Below are 18255 nucleotides of genomic sequence, written 5' to 3'. Positions count from 1 at the left end.
GAATACAATGCTCAGCGCCTCTCGTTCCTGCTGAGCATAGTTGGACTCTGCTGTGTTTAATGTCCTTGATGCGAATGCAATTGGCCTTTCTTCGCCATTTGGGAGAATGTGGGAAATCACTGCCCCCACCCCATAGGGAGAAGCATCACAAGCAAGCTGAATTGGGAACTTGGGATTGAAGTGGGTTAGCACCTCAGATGCAGTCAGTGAATCCTTTGCCTTTTGAAAGGCCTCTTGGCAGCTTGCTGTCCACTCCCATGTTTCTTCCTTGCGTAGCAGGTTGTGCAGTGGTTTCAGGAGTGATGCCAAGTTGGGTATGAACCGTCCGTAGTAGTTCAACAGCCCTAAGAAAGACTTTAACTGACTGACATGTCGTGGTGGGGGTGCATCCACGATTGCTGTGATCTTCGAAGGTGCAGTGTGAAGTCCATTTGCATCAATCACGTGCCCTAGATATTCCACAGATGACTGAAAAAAGTCACATTTCTCCTTACGGACTCTCAATCCGTATTCCTTCAGCCTCTGAAGGGTCGCATCCAAGTTGCGCAGATGCTCTTCATCATCTGCTCCTGTACACAGGATATCATCCAGACAGCATTGCACACCAGGTAATCCGCTCAGGATTTGATCAATCGCTCGTTGAAACAATGCTGGAGCTTATGTGATGCCAAAAGGCAACCTGCAAAATCTGAAAAGTCCCTTATGTGTGTTAATAGTCAACATGTCACGTGACTGCTCTTCAACGTGCATTTGCAGGTAAGCTTGGTTGAGATCTATTTTGCTGAACTTTTGTCCTCCACTCAGACCAGCAAATAAGTCATCAATCAGCGGAAGGGGATACTGCTCTGCTGTTAATACAGGATTCACGGATACCTTGAAGTCTCCGCAGATCCGGATTCCGCCGTCCTTTTTAGGAACTGGAACGATGGGCGTGGCCCACTCGCTGGTCGTAACCGGCTCCAGAACCCCATTCTTGACCAATGCGTCTAAATTAGACTCCACTTTGGGCCGAATGGCGTACGGCACAGGTCTAGCCTTCATAAAGACTGGCTTGGAGTCAGGCTTGAGATGCAGCTTCACTGTAATTTTTTTCATGCTGCCCAGTTCCTCACGAAAAACCTCCTGGTGTTTTCCCAGTATGGCCTGTAGCTGAGAGGAACCATGCGACAGCTTTCTCACTCCTTGCCAGTTGAGTCTGATTGTTTTGAGCCACACACGTCCCATTATAGCAGGGCAGTTCTTCTGCGTAACATACACAGGCAGCTTAGCAGTTTGGCCATTGTATTGAACAGTCACCTCTGCCATTCCTTTCATAGGCACTCGATGTCCAGTATATCCTTTAAATACTGTGTCGGAGGGTTTGAGTGGAAGGTGCTTCAGACATGTCCTATAGACATTATATGACACTAGTGATGCTTTTGACCCAGTGTCAATCTGCATTTTTACAACATGTCCCTCCAGTTTGGGCTTGATCCAAAAGCCGTCTGAGGTTTCATCCACCTTCAGTAATCGCACAGTATTTATTGCAGACAACACTTCTTCATCTGAGGAGTCATTTGCTCTATCCTCATGAAGCTTAACTGTGTGAACATGTCTTTCTTTTTTGAATCTTGCAGTGCCTCTTTTATTTCCAGGCTTTGAGTCCTTATCCTTGCACCTTTTGTTCCTGCATGCCTGTGCTACATGACCTTTTTTTCCACAGTTGTTGCAATCCATTTCTTTGCACCAGCAATCACTAGCAAGGTGTCCTAACTTGCCACAGCGGAAGCATGGTCCCTGTGCATTTGCTTTACCATTGTCTAGTTTGTGTACTCTGTCTGTAGCATGTAGCGCATGGGCTTCTTTTGATGCCATTTCCATGGTCACACTGATATTAATTGCCTTCTCAAGAGTCAAGTCACTTTCCGTGAGCAATTTCTTCTGTGCAGCTTCATTTCTTAAACCACACACGAGTCTGTCTCTTAATGTGTCATTTAAAACATCTTTAAACTCACAGTGTTCAGCTAATTTGCGTAACGATGCAACGAACATTGTGACAGACTCACCCTCTTCTTGGTTTCGCTTGTGAAACCTGAACCGTTCAGCGAGCACGAGGGGCTTGGGCGAGAAGTGTTTGGTCAGTGTGTCCACGATCTCTGTGAAACTTTTATTGCCTGGCTTTGCTGGCTGTAGCAGGCTCCTTAGCAGGGTAAAAGTCTTTGGGCCTATCACACTCAAAAAAATGGGCACCAGTTTAGCATCCTGTATGTCGTTAGCCGCAACGAAATATCCAAAACGCTCCGTATATGAGCTCCATTGCTCCGTGCTTTCGTCGAAGGGACCGATAGGGCCAGTAACTCCAGCCATTACTCGGCCCCTGGTTGAATGGCACTCTTCCCCTCACAACTGTTCCTTTTCGTAACGTCTCTTTTTCCCGTTTACGTTTGGTTAGCGTCACTTACGGAGTCTGCCTTCGTCGTCCTGTCCGCTGTACATTCCTCCCTCCGGCGCCGTCTAACACCAAGTCAGTACGAGGCATCAGCAGGAAAAAAAAGTGTAAAACTCCAAGCGGACTGCAGCGTCGGTCCAGACGTCCTCGTCGCCACTTTTGTTAAATCTTCACTCCGGGTTACTAGTATAACAATGATACTCGGACCACGACGTAACTTGAGGTATTTATTATAACGGCATAACTTAACATGGAGCTAGCCCGAGCGACAGCCTAAAGCTGGTTTCCCATAATGCCTCTGGGCATGACCGCTACGGGTCCTGTTATAACCCAAAATACACAACATGATCCATGCCCTCAGTAAATACTTTCCCGGTGAGTTATGAGATCAGTCCCTAGTTTCACTTCATAGAGAACAAAACATTATGCTCATTTTCTACATTATAGTCCCCATTAAGCTCCACAACAACAATAGTTGGTAGTAGTTACAATTAGTTGGTAGCCCATTACAGTTTAAAAAGCTAATTTTTCAAATCAATAGGCAACGTCCATCCTTTAAACACAGGTTTTGGTTTGATCATTATGCCAGCTCAAATTATAACTCCAGCACTATCTTACATTGATTATGGTTCATGTTCAGTCTGCCAACCTCAGGACTTTGGTGTCATATCCTTTATCCTGGTTTTGTTGAACAAGACGCTGATGTCACTGTACCTTTACTGTGTTCTTACATACACAGAAGAAGAAAGTACAATAAATACTACATCTATTACATGCACCAGTGGGACTAGATGTAAAAGGGGAGTGTAGATATAACCAAAAATCAAAATTGCTTGGAATATGCCTTGTTGTTTACACACTGCTAACACCATCTGATCTCCATCAGAGCACTGACAATATATTTTGTTAACTTGCTGCTGGCGCAATGAGGACTTTGTCAAACTGAAAAAATGTCCCACCCTTTGAAGTAGGGCTGTAAGGTTTGCAGCTTTCCTCATGGGGCTATAATTTTGGTCATATTGAACAGGAGCTGCTGCCCAACATAGAAACAGATGCTAGTGAACCATTTAATTGTAGTAGTTCAACATATCTACAGAAAACTTTGTTAGTTCCTGCGTGTTGTTGTCCAAGCTTAATCTCCCAAATTAAGAATTTCACTGGTGCCATTAGAGTTCATTGCGTCCTTATAGGAGTTCTTCCTGCACGTACCCTTTGTCTCCTCGGGACTGCTTCAGTTTCTAAAAACAGCACTTTTCTGTCAAGCCTTGAAGTGGTCATGCATCACATCTGTCTTCACCACTCCTTTCTACTTTGATGTTCCAACAATACAGAACAGTCTCCCTCGTCGGGTGCCTGACCTAGATCTGATTGTATAACACTACTGTTCTGAATGTTCTTAGACAAAATTTCCTATACTTTTTTTTTTTTAAATTAACCTGATCTTGAAAACTTTGTTTTTTTATTTAAAATGATATTAAACAGTGCAACCACTATATTAAATTTACCACAGGGCAAAAGTTTGCATTGGATGTTTGTTTTATAAAATGTTTTAGAATAGACACTTGTCACAGTGATGGATTGATAGTACACAGTGTTTAGTTTTATGTAGCCAGAGCAGTTTGCACAAGTTGCACAAGTATAGCAAATATTAGATACTCCGAAGACAAGGTTTTGTTTTAAGAAGACATTGTTGTGTGTTCTTAGCAAAATCAACAAAATCTTATAAAACATTTCAGGATGCACTCGTCTGTAACAGAAGCTGAATTTTTAATATCCTTGGTGTGTCAGTAGAATCAGATAGTAACAACAGAGGTACATTGATGATGCCTCCATTAGCGTCCACTACCAGCTGTTATGCTCTTCTGCTTCTGTCCCCACTCCCATTAGCACAAGACCTACCCAAGCATGTTTCAGAGTAATAAAGTGCAGTCAGTGTAAATGCATGTCTTTATTCTCTGTAACAGAGAAAGGCTTGTTCACTGCACAGTGCACTTAGAGCTTTACCCTGCAGGAGAACCATAATAAACATTAAACCAGAGCAGGAATACATATCCTTAAAGCCTCGTCTAAGAATGCTTTGTTCCAGTTCCTTATAAATGTCATATGAACAGCAGTCAGAAATGGATAGCTTTAGAACTGGCTGCTTAGGATGAACATGTGATGTGCAAAGAAAAATGGAGATAAAGGTCCCTAAAGTCAGCCTATTATTATGTGTTCTGCCATGTATGCTTTTGTCTGTCATATAATTACTGTTCCACTGCTGTTTGATCATATTAATGCTGGTCTAAATTATAAGGCTTCAGATTGCTTTAAATGCTTTGCTTCTATGTTTGAATCTTTATTCATCTGAATTCTATTCAGTTTTATTCATATAGTGCAAAATCACAACAGGAGCCGCTTCAAAGTACTTTATATTGTAAAGTAAAAACCGTATAATAATACAAAGCATATGGATCACATTTGTATGACGAATCCCTAATATGGTCATCTCAAACACATACTGTAGCTCTGGCTGAGAGAACAAAAGACCCACCCACATACTCTTTAAGCCTTTGTGAGGGGCTGCTAATTAAAAGACAGTTGGGTTAAGATATGAAATGTTAAAATGGCTTGTTTCAGACTGAGGAACTCAACCAAAACCCAAGATAAGATAAATAACAATTGCTTTGAACTGCAGATCACACAAAGCTCCTATAGAGACCATAAAATATGGACTTATAAGTCTATTTCATAGCAAAGATGTTCAGTAGAGTTGCATATTCTATTTTGGCCCGAACTGATTAATTCTTGGCTCTTTTTGATTCATCATAAGACATATTATCTTAATGCTAAATACAATAAAATGTTACACAAAGGGACAATTTTACATCACTGGTAAATATACACTTGGCTGGTACATTTTAGCTACTGGAAACCTTTGTTGGCGAAAAGTCACTTGATGCGTAATTTGTGAGAAAAGTTCTACTTTTTCTACTCAAGATCCACTTTTCTTTTCTCGAGTTGTTGGTAAAAAATCATTCAAGTTCTCTTTGAGTTTGCATATTTTATGTGAAACGTTTTTAGGTTCACATCAGCAATAATACTGGTGTACTAACAGAAATGTATGGGAAAATAGCTCAGTAGCCTAAGGTCCATGTTTGAGCATTCAGCCAGCACCAGTTTAGGGCAGTCAGCTTAAACAGTAAACTGCTTTGATTCAGTTTTTATTATAAATTGAATTTGGAGTACAGCAGCAATGCCCCTTTCCACTTACACGTCCTAACAAGTCCAACAGGTAGAGAAGATTGTCAAAGATACGGAAAATCAAATAACAAAAATCAAACAAAACAGTGTCAAATTATATTATAACACCTTCCTGCCCCCATTTTGTCTGTTTTTTCCTAAATGAATGCAGACAGATACTTTCTTATTAGTCTCTGAACCCCTGACTGATTCTGCTGACCTTTGAAATGGCCAATAATGTTTATGCTACCTGCAATCAATTTTCTCTATAAAACAATGTCTTTAGATTTTTCAACTTTAAAACATATCAGAGGATTTTTGTGCTTCAAGTTCAGAGGTATATACTGATGTTTTATGAAAAAATGTGTGCGTATATTGATACGTGCTTACCTCTCTTCTGTAGGTAAGGTCACAAAGTGTCCAGCCTAGGGACTGTACTTTTTATATTAATGAGTGAAATCTGTTGTTGGCCTCAACGCCTTTCTGTGGTATCTGTTTTGTTTACTTTTTACTTCCTTATTATGCATACCTGTATCTGCAGTTAAACTCAGAAAGCAACTTGTCTGGATGAATGTCATGGATCGCTGTGTGGCAGGCAGGATGAGGACCCAATCGCAAAACTCACAGACTCAGGGGATGAACTCAAAAAGCAGCTTTATTGCTGACAAAGGATGACAGGAAATACAAAACTAAACTGGGAAAAACTAACAAAGCTCACCAAGGAACACAGGGGAATCACACACAGCATGAGGGAGAACACGACACAGAACTGAGGGAGACGCAGACATAAATACACAGAGGGTTAACGAGGGAAGTGGGAGCACACGGGGAACACAGGTGACACTGATAATCATAACAAGACACGGCAGGAGTGAACACCACACTGGCGGGAGACGGGCAAAGTAAAACAGGAAGTACAGAGGTTCAGACAGGAGGAGAGAGAGCACGGGGAAAACACAGACATAACGGGCTGAGGAAAACATAGAATAAACACAAAGAGAGACAAGGGCTCATGACTACACAGAGGGGCACACAGGGGGTAAGAGTCACGAAGGGAAAACACTTAGGGAACAACACACCAGGGCAACTCAGGAAACATGGCCTAAATAAGGAACAAAATACAAAAATACATGAAAACTAAGAATACTGGGCCAACATGGCCCAGGACCATGACAATGAAATGGTTGAACGTGGCTCACAGTGTGTTTGAAGATGAAAATTCTTTCAGTAAGATGACAGATTCAGGACTGGAGTGATAATATCTACCTGTAGAAATGTCTGCTTTCCCTATTTCTCATTGGTACAAATACCCATTAAATTGTTCTGCGACTTACATTGGAGACTCCTGAAGTATTCATAATGCATCATGAAAACCTGGTTAATCAGACTCTGCATGGCATAGATGTATTTTCCTTGTATTGTTTCTAGTTGCCTGCTTCCATTCCACATCACCAAAGAATTACAAATGGAGCTAGGTGCCTGTCTATTCAGAGGATTACTGAGAAGCTTCAGGTGCTCAAGAGTGGTAAAGAACTGCTTGCTAGCCAAGCCTGTCAGGTCTCACCATTGTAATTCTCTAATTGCAGAGCGCTTACGTGAGTTAGCCCTTGCTATTGTCAAACTCATGTCACAGTTGGTAGTTGCAACGGCTACCAGACGTTGCAACTACGCTACCAGACATCCAAATCTTACTGTGGTTTTCTGCAGTGCTCCATGAAATAGCTACTTCATAGCTTTATAACTTTATAACTTTATACTCTAATGTGATTTTGTGTGCTAAGCTGCTAAGCTAAGGTTAAGCTTTTGATCAGTCAAACTAAAGGCTTGCCTTTTTTATTCAATTTATACGGAAGTCTGTATTAGCTCCTCATCTTGCAATTCATGACATGACTGGAAATCTTTATTCCGGAGTTATCTGCTAGAATAGAATAGTCATTTTTGGCTGTTTTGTTTTTAGGGTCCATTTTAATAAATATTAATTAATTTGATATAAAATTAATTTTACGTAAGTAAAATTGTGCTAGCAATGCTACAACTGAGCTGCACGGCTACCAGACATCCAAATCTTACTGTGGTTTTCTGCAGTGCTCCATGAAATAGCTACTTCATAGCTTTATAACTTTATACTCTAATGTGATTTTGTGTGCTGCACTCTAGCCTGTTTTCTTTGATCTCCGATTAAATGATCAACTGGTCTTATGTGTGGCCTTTTTGATTTTATATTGTAGTATAATATACTTTTATATCATATGCAGCTGATATATGATATATGATATCTGTAATGTCTTTTCAAAATAGATCCATGGATAATTTACCGTTTTTTGCCTCCTTTCAGATGAGATCATGCAGCAGGACATCAGGCCCCTGCTGGCCGTAGACATCATAGAGCAGCTTCACCGCCAGTTTGCCTCGCTATCTGGTAAGTAACCTGCAATGTTCTATTTGCCCTCATTCCATATCTGAAGTTCATGTTAGGTGGAGGTATTGAAACAAAACTCTGGGTGGGACAACAAATGAGCCGTTAAAAGGAGACAAATAAGGAAAAACAGGAGACACAACAAAAGTAGCAAACACAGGACAGAGTATCTGTTAACTCATGAATACTGCTATAGTACCATAACAGAAACATTAATAATCACACCATTATCATTACTAGCTACATTAAATCCACAGTTCCGTAAATTTAAGAGAAAAATATTGCACATATTTAGTCTTTTATGGCCATTATGTAACATGGAGCACTAATTAAAGCCTTTTTCATTTTTTATCCCTGACATCCTGTTACAGTACCACTTCTCCCTGTGCCTTCATGCTTACTGTAACTAAAGCTTCGAACCCAAATTGATTTTAATGATTTTGATATTTCAAAAAACCCCAAAAACATTCTCAGCAGTTTTTTAGCTGATGTTCTATTTTTGTGTTTTGTATCACAAGTTATGCAAGTGCCAGAAGAAAGGACTTCATGTGTAACTCAGCTGCTTCACTCTCTCATGACTTTTTATTCTTCACCGAGGAAATCACAAGCAAACGGATAATATGAGGAAACCACTGAAATCCCTTCAGCTGACTTGCTCACTGATTCTATTTGTTGATTTTTTAAAAAAAGAGGAAATCTGCTGGAGTGATATGTAATCATGATTCATTTAATTCCACAAAACACAGCAGTTCACTGGAGGTTTATATACACACAGATCTTCCTGTCCACATGTTTTGGGTTTTCTTTTAATTCCCCCTGGGGATTTGGGGCTTTTGAAAGTTCATTTGGCATTTTCAAGTTTGCTATGGCACTGAAACCTTATTCTCTTATTTAACAGTATTATTATATTCTGTCCTGGCATCTAGGTGCAAGTATCTGCTTTCTTGCAAACACACAAAATGGAGCTTGGTCAAAGATAGTGGATGCTATGATCTCGGGGGTTTTTTATGTTGTGCTTAAGTTGGCATTTGAATTCCTTATTTAAGATGTTCTCTGTTTGTTTTTAGGCATCCTGAGCTTTAAATAGAGTTAATTTTGCCTATATTTTCCATTTCACTGTTTCGTTATTGTTGTTACTTCCTGTTTTTTTTATGGTAGTTATTTGTCTCCAGCTTTACTGCCCCACTACCTGTCTTGTTGTCCTTGATTACTTTGACCTGCATATCCTGACTCTTCTGTATCCAGCTCCCTGATTTCCCTTTTGTCCTGACTTTGCAGCACTCTTTTCTCTACCAGCTGACCTACCAGTCTCTTCCTGCCTGTTGCCTGTCTATTTTGTGGTTAAGCTTTTGATCAGTCAAACTAAAGGCTTGCCTTTTTTTATTCAATTTACACGGAAGTCTGTATTTAGCTCCTCATCTTGCAATTTAAGACATGACTGGAAATCTTTATTCCGGAGTTATCTGCTAGAATAGAATAGTCATTTTTGTCTGTTTTGTTTTTAGGGTCCATTTTAATAAATATTAATTAATTTGATATAAAATTAATTTTACGTAAGTAAAATTGTGCTAGCAATGCTACAACTGAGCTGCACATAACATGTTGTGTAATACTGATTTATTAATTCAAGATTTCATCCAACACACATCTTCCAGGGAACTGCTTCCTCCAGTTCTTTATAGGCTTCAGATAATAACATCTCAGGGAAATTGGCTGCAATAAAGATAAAGTCATAGCACAAAGAATTGTGTAAAAACACGAGCCAATAAAAAACCAAGAATGAGTAGACCACCAGACACTTTCAAATTCTAAAATGTAATATACACATTAATGTTGTATCACCTTTTAAACTGAGAGCTCCATACGTGACAGAAGAAACATGAGAAAACATAAGCATTTTGTTTGCTTTTTGATTTCTTAAAAAAATATTTGAACATTTTTTTACAGCAACTTAAAGTTCAATTTGAAGCCTTAAAAACATTTAAGTGCTATATGTTTCTTTGTTTCTTTGTGTTATTGAAAAGCTTTTCATTTGAGGAAGTGTGGATTTGAACTTTGTTGCTGAGACTATTGATGAGGAGAACATTAGTGGATGAGCAACTCTTAAAATGAGTTACACTAAAAGTAATATGCCATACCTTTAAAATATTGAATTCAATTCTTTTTTTCTTTGTTTTTTTTAGTCTAATTGGCACAAACACCTAGTTGTGCAGTCTGCTGTTACAAACTCTTATGAAATAATTAACAAGAGTTGTTCTAAAGAGCTCACCAAAAGCTTTTAGAAGTCATAATAACTCACCCATGAAGTGGTGGACCATATTAATCTACAGAGAAGTGTTACAGAGATACATAGTGTGAAAAAGTCACAGACATCCTAAATTCAGTAAATGCAAAGATTCAAACCTCCTCTGGTATTAGCATCAGCACAAAAACTGCCACCAGAAGCTTCTTGGCATAGGTTTGCATGGCCAATCAGCTTCTGTAGGTGTAATGCGTAGGTGGTTCACTACATGTATTTGCACATCATAGCTCACAATGATAAGCCAATGCGACCAGTTATTAACTAGCATGGAGCTGGTGGAGCATTGCTTTTAGCATCCCAGCATTCACACTTGGTGCCCTCAGACTTTTCCAGATGTGCTGTTAGTGGTGACACAGCAGTCTGTGTGGTTCTCCAGGGATGCCTCTCATTCCTTCTCTCAGTCGTCTCACCAAACAGCCAAAATAACTGTTTCCAAAAGTTCCTCTCTCAGCATTACTTGCCTCTAGAATTACATAAGGGTAACACAAGTCTGGTTCATAGTCCTCACCACATGTGTGTGCCTACTGTGAGTGTGTGTGCCTTCTCAGTAGGATCCAGGTTTAAACGCTATGATCATTTGGTTTGCTATTTTTGTCTCTCTGTATACACATTTTATATATACATGAACTGGAACCAGTGAGGGTTTCCTTTTGCCAGAGACCAGTTAGGAAGTATACCAAACAATTTCATGCCTCTTTTCTTAGAGTTTTTATGATTTTGTTTTCCCTCATGGACAGCTGCAGGATTTGTTGCATTCTTTTGATTCTCCTTAAAAAGTAAAGGGGAAACACATCACTGAGTGGTCAGTGTAAAACCCGTCACTTTTTCTGGGTTAGATGACCTTTGCACTACTAGCAGCAGACAAGGAGTTGCAAGCAGGAAATTGGAAACATGCACATTTCACATACTTTTACGGCAGTAACTTTATTAGGGAGAATTAACAGAGTCTTTTATGTTCTTAGAGAGGAAAATGTATATTTTTGTGGAGTGTAAAAGGTTTTCAAAATAGTGTTTCCTTCTTTCTACAAGTTTCAGAAAGTTGATATGACTATATCTGGCAGACATAAAGCATTATTTGAGTCATTTTAATTTAATTTACACTACTGGAGCTCTGTTTTGGTTGGTTCTCCTTAGTGGGAAATATGGGTTCTATAACATCTCATAATGTTTTGGGATTTAACTAATAACACTGCAGCACTTACCTGCCTTGCCTAACAGATGTTTTTTAAATGCCAGTATCACAGATGTCAGACCATGACTCCCACTTTCTTCCCCTCCTGCAACGTGTTGAGTATAAACTTTCCATTCTCAGCAAGTTAGTTACATGTTTGTGGTTGAGAGATGCTGGTCAGACAAAATTCTAAACCAACAAAAATATCCTCAGATGTGCTGATTCAAGGTTATGCACAGCCCTTTAATGTCTGTATGAATGTCTGTAACTTTTAGCATTACAAACACTGTTCGTTTTTTTCTCAAGTAGCATGCCGTAGCAATGTTTTATTTGTCAAGCCAGCAGATTTATGGCTCATGTTCACCATCTAGTGACATTTCGAGAGATGTGCAAGTATTGGATTTTTCCAATCTGTATCTGCAACTAGAAGTGTCAAGACTACTGGTTGCACACTGGCTCCTTGTAGGGCCCTTTTATAGATCTGCAAAGGTAAAGCACACTGATGATCAAATATAGTAAGCCACAAAAGCCTTGATTACGAGACAGAATTAACAATGAGAACACACAAGTTTGAAAATAGTATACGACTAGTATTTTTAGACTTGTGTTTTGCTTAGCATTTACATTAGCCAGTTTAAGTTTATGAAATAATCATGGTTTGAGTTCAATAATTTCTTTTAAATCTTGAAACATTATTTAGATTATGGTTTAATGGTGTTTATTTCAGGTACATCTACAAAGTGTTGCAGACATTGAACAATGACACTAGAGGGTTATCCGCTGTAGTGAAATGTGACATGAAGAACATTAATTCATAGTTATATAGTGCTTTCTAGTCTTACTGACTACTCAAAGCACTTTTTTCACAATACAAGCCACATTCAAATCTCAAGAAGACTGAAGCACACAGCCTCATCCACAGCAAGGACCAGTAATTCATGAGTCAAGTATAAGACTACCCTGAGGTCTTATACTTGACTCATTGAACAGTTTGGTCTTCTTACAGTTGGCAATGAAGACAAAAAGAGTGAAAACAGTAAAACCAAATCTGTGAGAAGTGTAAATAAAATGTTATGGTTGGACATATACTAAGAACACAATGTAGTTTAACTTTAATTGAGAGCCTAAAGGAACAAACATAGTACTGAGGTGTTAGAGTTGGGGTGTTCCTCTACCATTTTACATTTAGTAGAACCACATTCCCAAAAGTCATTGCCCATTCCCCATGTCGCTAATTTCATCTGGGTGCCTGTAATACGATTCCTACTGGGAAAACAAAACAATTTCATATATTCTGATTTAAATGGTGTCTTAACTTTCATTTCAGATATCTTAAATGAAACACAATTTCATACAGCTGTGATGGAGGTTTTACAGATGTCCGCATTTCAACTTAAAGGGAATCCTTTAAGTTATCAAATGATAAAATGTCTTGCAATACAGTTACTGCAGTTATTGATTTGGGTTTATTTTTTCTGTGCTATAGGAGGGCGAGGGAAAGATGGTGCCCCCATCATCACTTTCCCAGAGTGCTCAGGCTTTAGCGAAGTGCCAGAGGAAGATTTCCTCAATGTAGTTACTTACCTGACCAGCATCCCCAGGTATGTATACTCACACACAATTAAAACTAATAACGAGAAAGATCATAAAGATAAAATTCCATTTGATTCAAAACTATCCCCACAGGATCACATTTGATCCTGGGTGCTTAAACGTCTTCACTGCTTCATCTCAACAGTAATATCATAAGGCTTTCTGGAAATTATGCTTAGTGGTGTACTAATTGTGTATTCCTTGAAATGTGGACAATTCTTGAGTTCTGTATTTTCCGGAGCCTGAAACCTTTGGGAATTTGATTAGCATGGCCTATAACTTTAAATTGTTTTCCTCCTCTCTCCAGCCTGGATGCTGCAAGCATTGGCTTCATTATCATCATCGACCGGCGGAAGGACAAATGGAGCTCAGTAAAGGCCTCTCTATCCAGGATCGCTGTAAGTTCAGTGAGATACTTAAATCACCATAGAAATATATACAAGGACCTTTTTAAAATGTTTCTTTTAAGTCTTTGTGTTTCCTACACAGGCGTAACAACCCTGTGAAAGCCTCATTTTCTTTTGGGCCCTTACCGTCACATTGTACCAGAGCAATGGATGGATCACAAACACATTCATTGTAGAATTCCTCATTTAACAATCAATTTCAATGCAATGGCTTGTAGTACACACCTATATCACAGCAAGAGTGCCTCTAGAACAAATCTCTTCGCTCCTTCCTATTTTAAACACCATTTTTACTATCAGGCTCAGTGAGCTTGAACTAAAATGGGCAGATCTTTCATAACATGCTTCTGTAACAAACTAATTATGACCTGCAATAGTTTTATACCAGAAGAATATATTTTAGCTTGTTACAAGCAACTTACAGATAACCATGAGAATGAAAAGATGCAATATCTTATTTTAAGTTCATTTGTTATATTTTCCAGGGGGCATTCCCAGGAAATCTTCAGTTAGTGTTGGTGCTGAGGCCATCCAGGTTCTTCCAGAAGCATATAGCAGATATTGGGATCAAACTACACAAGGATGACTTCAAAATGAAGGTACCGGTAAGCATGCAGGTGTTTTATTCTGAGCCAGGGTATGGTTCTGAAACAGACACCTAAAAGAGAGACAAAAAGTATTCCCCATGATAATAGTTAGCTTTTTTGATATACTGAAAGAGAAAACATGTCATCCAAACACACAGAGATGCTATGCTTTAACACAACGAGGGATTTTTTTTCCATAGAACAATTCCTTAAATTGCATAAGGTGTGATTTTTTTTTTTATCACAGCACAATTAAACCTAACATTTCAATAGCAAAGTATGAAAAGCATCAAGCATGCACCACCCACCCATCCATCCATCCATCCAACCATAACTCCATCCATCTATCAGGAAAACTACACTTTCCTCTCCCTGGCCACTTTCTCCAGTGTTTCCTGGAGGACTCCAAGCTTGTTGAGAGATGTTATGTCTCTTTTGTAGGTGTTAAACATAACTATAGCTTTTTATCCTTTGATGGGCATGTCAGTGGTATCAAAACGATATAAAAATACTGACAAAGACAGACACAGTGGATCAGTTGTCAGAGTTGTGTAACATAACCAGGTCTTCCTCAATCCACTGTTTTGTTAAGATAAACACTGTGTCACATTTTTGAAGGACTGAGCAACAGTGAGCAAAGAGGTTTGGTGGGAAAGAAAGACTGGCTGCTTTGACAGGAAAATCACACAACAGGAAAATTGCATTTATTTTTTGTGAGGGAAATCATTTCATCATAGATCTTAGGTTTTAGCTAAACAAGATAAATAAATTATTCATGAATACATATTTTGATACTTATTTTCAAGTCAGCACCTACAAATGCATCTCGTTTTTTAAAATTGTGTATGCAAATGTAGTAATAAAAATAATAACCCCTTACTTATATGGTGCCTTTCAAAGCAAAGTTTTGAAAGGTACAAAGTGTATGTCTTGTAAACCAAAATGTTTGATTTCCTATTTAGTAACTTACCAGGCAATGCTTCCCATCTTGCAACAACATTGACTATGAGAAGTTGTTCTACCAATTTTACTTAATAATAATGGAGCACGTAAAGCAATGCACTGTGTTTGCAGATCGTGATGCTGAACTCGCTGTCTGACCTACATGGCTATGTGGATAAAAGCCAGCTGACCCGAGAGTTAGGAGGAAACCTGGAATACTGTCACAGTCAGTGGATACACCACCGAACAGTGAGCACTGACTTACTGTAGCATTCAATACCAGATTTGACATTATAGCAGGTGTATGGTGAGCTAGATTAGAAGACATTGCAGAGTAACATGTGAGTCTGTTTCCATAGGCCATAGAAAATTTTGCCATGACAGTGAAAACCACAGCCCAGATGTTACAGAAGTTCGGGACAGACCTAGCAGAGACAGAGCTGCCCAATGACGTCCAGTGCACCAAAGACCTCCTTACAGCACACACCGACAAACACAATAACCTCAAGGTAATGTGGTGCATTAAATATGCTAGGACACACACACACATATTAACATGAGACAAAGCAAGTATTTTTACACTAGTATATCTGGTTAGCACTGGTGCCTCACAGCAAGAAAGTCTTGAGTTCAATTCCACCATCACGCCATGGTCTTTCTGTGTGGAGTTTGCATGTTCTCCCGGGTCCTCCGGCTTCCTCCCACAGTCCAAAGACATGCAGTTAGTGGGGTTAGGTTAATTGGAAACACTAAATTGCCCATAAGTGTGAATGCAGGAGTAAATGTGAGTGCAATTTGCTGTTAGCCCTGCAACAGACTGGCGACCTTTCTAGGCTGTACTCTGCCTCTCGCTCTAAGACAGCTGGGATAGGCTCCAGCCTTGGAATATTCTACGTGACTGACTTTACCTACTTCAAATATCAGTTTTAAATGCAAAAGTGTAGATGTCTTTAATTCCTCTACTACATGTACTTGGATATTTCTGCTGAAATAGGAACTTGCACAGATTTGCAAAAGTTTCTCTATGATATTAATGTTCTGTGATATTAATGCTTCTGTTTCTGTGAATCAGGATGAACTGAGGCTAGCTGTGAAGCAAGGCACCACCTTGTATAGTTGTATAAAAGATCAGTCAGCCAAGTCAGAGGATCATGAACTCAACCCTGATGAGATGGAAAACCAAACTACTGTGGAAAGGTAACAAACGACAAAGACTCCTTTATAGATGTCATGCACACTGTATATTGTTATGTATTTTGAGCAATTATGTACCAATTCTCATTACATTTGTAATCTGTGTTTTAGGCTTTTGGCCCAGCTAGATGAGACAGAAAATGCCTTTGAACAGTTCTGGAGCAAACACCATCTCAAACTGGAGCAGTGCCTACAGTTGCGTCACTTTGAGCAGGACTTCAGAGAGGTAAAGTATGCCATTGCCATGCAGCCTTTGGTTTTTCATGTGAGGTACTGCAAGTAGACCAGTGGAAAGGGCAATGTTTCGCATCTTCACATATTACAATGAGTGTATGTCCTCTACATTTCTAAAAATGTTTTTTTAATATCACATTTTTATGAAACAACTTGATCTTGGGATAATTTAATGCAGAGAGAACAGGGATGAGTGAATCTTTCATTTTTACAAATAATGTTTTGCAGAGGTGGCCCCTTGCTGTGTGTTTTCCCTCCGCTCTCTCCCCACCGATGCGTACACTGTCCGGTCTTGTGGTGTTTGTTGTGTCGAATCTAGCATAGAATACGTTTAGATCCTCACACAGAGGCCGTGGTGTGCTGATTTTCCCCTCTTTAGTCTGTGAATGTGTTTAGTCCCTGGCACATTCTCCCACGATTGTGAAATTGCTGTTCCACTTTGTCCCTGTACTCCCGTTTGGCTGCTTTAATGAGTTGGTAATTTGCGTGTTTGTAGTCCAATGTGTTCGCGGAGGCAAAAGCAGTGTTCCCTGCCGCCAGTGCAGTGCAAACATCACTCTTAATCCACGGTTTTTGATTTGGGTAGACTTTTAACTGTTCTGGGTGGGACGACATCTTCCACGCATTTTCTGATAAATCTGTAGACTGAGTTTGTGTCCTCATTGATGTCGTCAGCAGCCATGTGAAACATTCCCCAGTCCGCGTTATCAAAACAGTCCCACAACATGGACTTTGATTGGTCCGACCAACGGTATAAACGCCGCCTCTGGGTGTGCGGTTTCCTTACTGCTAATCGCGCTGTACAGTTCTCTGCATGTTCGATCAGTGTCGGCTTGTGGGGGGGATGTAAACAGCCATAATAATGACTGCTGTAAATGCTCTCTGTAGCCAGAATGGCCAGCACTTAATCATCAGGTACTCCAGGTCCAGTGAGCAGAAGGAGTTAACCGGGTGCACGTTGGGGCAGTCACATCAGCTGTTGTTGATGCACACACCACCGCCTCTGCCTTTCTCAGTTTGCTCCTGTGACCAATGCGCTGCCCCGGTAGTTGTATGGCGGAGTCCGATAGCCAGGTTTCTGTGAGGAAGATCACGCAGCAATCCCGCATCTCTCACTGGAATGAGATCCGTGTCCGAAATTCGCACAGCTTGGTCTCCAGAAACTGCACAATAGCCTGTAATAAACTGGAGAGCGGTGGTCTGTTAGTGGGCCATCTCAGTCGAACCAGAACGTTGGATCTTCTGCGTCGGCGTTTGCGGCCTCCTCCACGGGGCCAGAACAAAGGTGTCTCAGGCAAGATGAATGGGGGGTTGCAAACTTGAACTCAGGTAAACGATAAGAAAATTCAGCTCTCAGGCCCCCTCCTTGATTCAGAGATGGTCTTTCCCTTTTCACGTAAATGGCCTCCTTGACTCCACGCTCAAACCAGCGTTCCTCCCTGTCCAGGATGTGTACATCCTCATCCTTGAAACAGCGTCCACTGGCCTGTAGGTGTAAATAGACTGCAGAGTCCTGGCCTGACAAGGCAGCTCTTCTGTGTTGTGCTAAAGGGTACATCTTTCGCCATCTTACAATGCTGTGATTGCAGCCATTACCCAACTCTCTGTGAATGGTACTCATGGCCATTGATCAGTGGGTTTTGGTCAGTGGGTTTTGGTCAGTGGTTGTTGATCAATGGTCATGAGAATTTGCATAATTAAGATTAAGGAACTGACCTCCCAGCTCATTGTTCCTTCAGGTTCAGTCATTATGCAAATG

The 18255-nt window shown here is 40.1% G+C and overlaps 1 protein-coding gene across 7 annotated transcripts in view; it reads left to right on the top strand.

Annotated features, from left to right (window-relative positions):
- Positions 1–18255, top strand: part of mcf2l2 (MCF.2 cell line derived transforming sequence-like 2) — a 116495-nt gene that overhangs the window by 30599 nt on the left and 67641 nt on the right. For 6 of the 7 annotated variants that reach the window (XM_026158153.1, XM_026158157.1, XM_026158152.1 and 3 more), the window contains exons 2-9: positions 7986–8069; positions 13026–13140; positions 13440–13530; positions 14025–14144; positions 15201–15317; positions 15428–15577; positions 16141–16265; positions 16374–16488. In XM_026158153.1, the coding sequence (XP_026013938.1) occupies positions 7986–8069; positions 13026–13140; positions 13440–13530; positions 14025–14144; positions 15201–15317; positions 15428–15577; positions 16141–16265; positions 16374–16488 (917 nt within the window). The remainder of the gene's footprint in view (positions 1–7985; positions 8070–13025; positions 13141–13439; positions 13531–14024; positions 14145–15200; positions 15318–15427; positions 15578–16140; positions 16266–16373; positions 16489–18255) is intronic. The other variant, XM_026158154.1, reaches the window with a different exon arrangement.

Source organism: Astatotilapia calliptera, chromosome 23 (assembly GCF_900246225.1).
Source record: "Astatotilapia calliptera chromosome 23, fAstCal1.2, whole genome shotgun sequence".
NCBI classification, from domain to species: Eukaryota; Metazoa; Chordata; class Actinopteri; order Cichliformes; family Cichlidae; genus Astatotilapia; species Astatotilapia calliptera.
The sequence above is the reverse complement of the archived record's forward strand: the minus strand, read 5'-3'. Positions and strand labels throughout refer to the sequence as shown.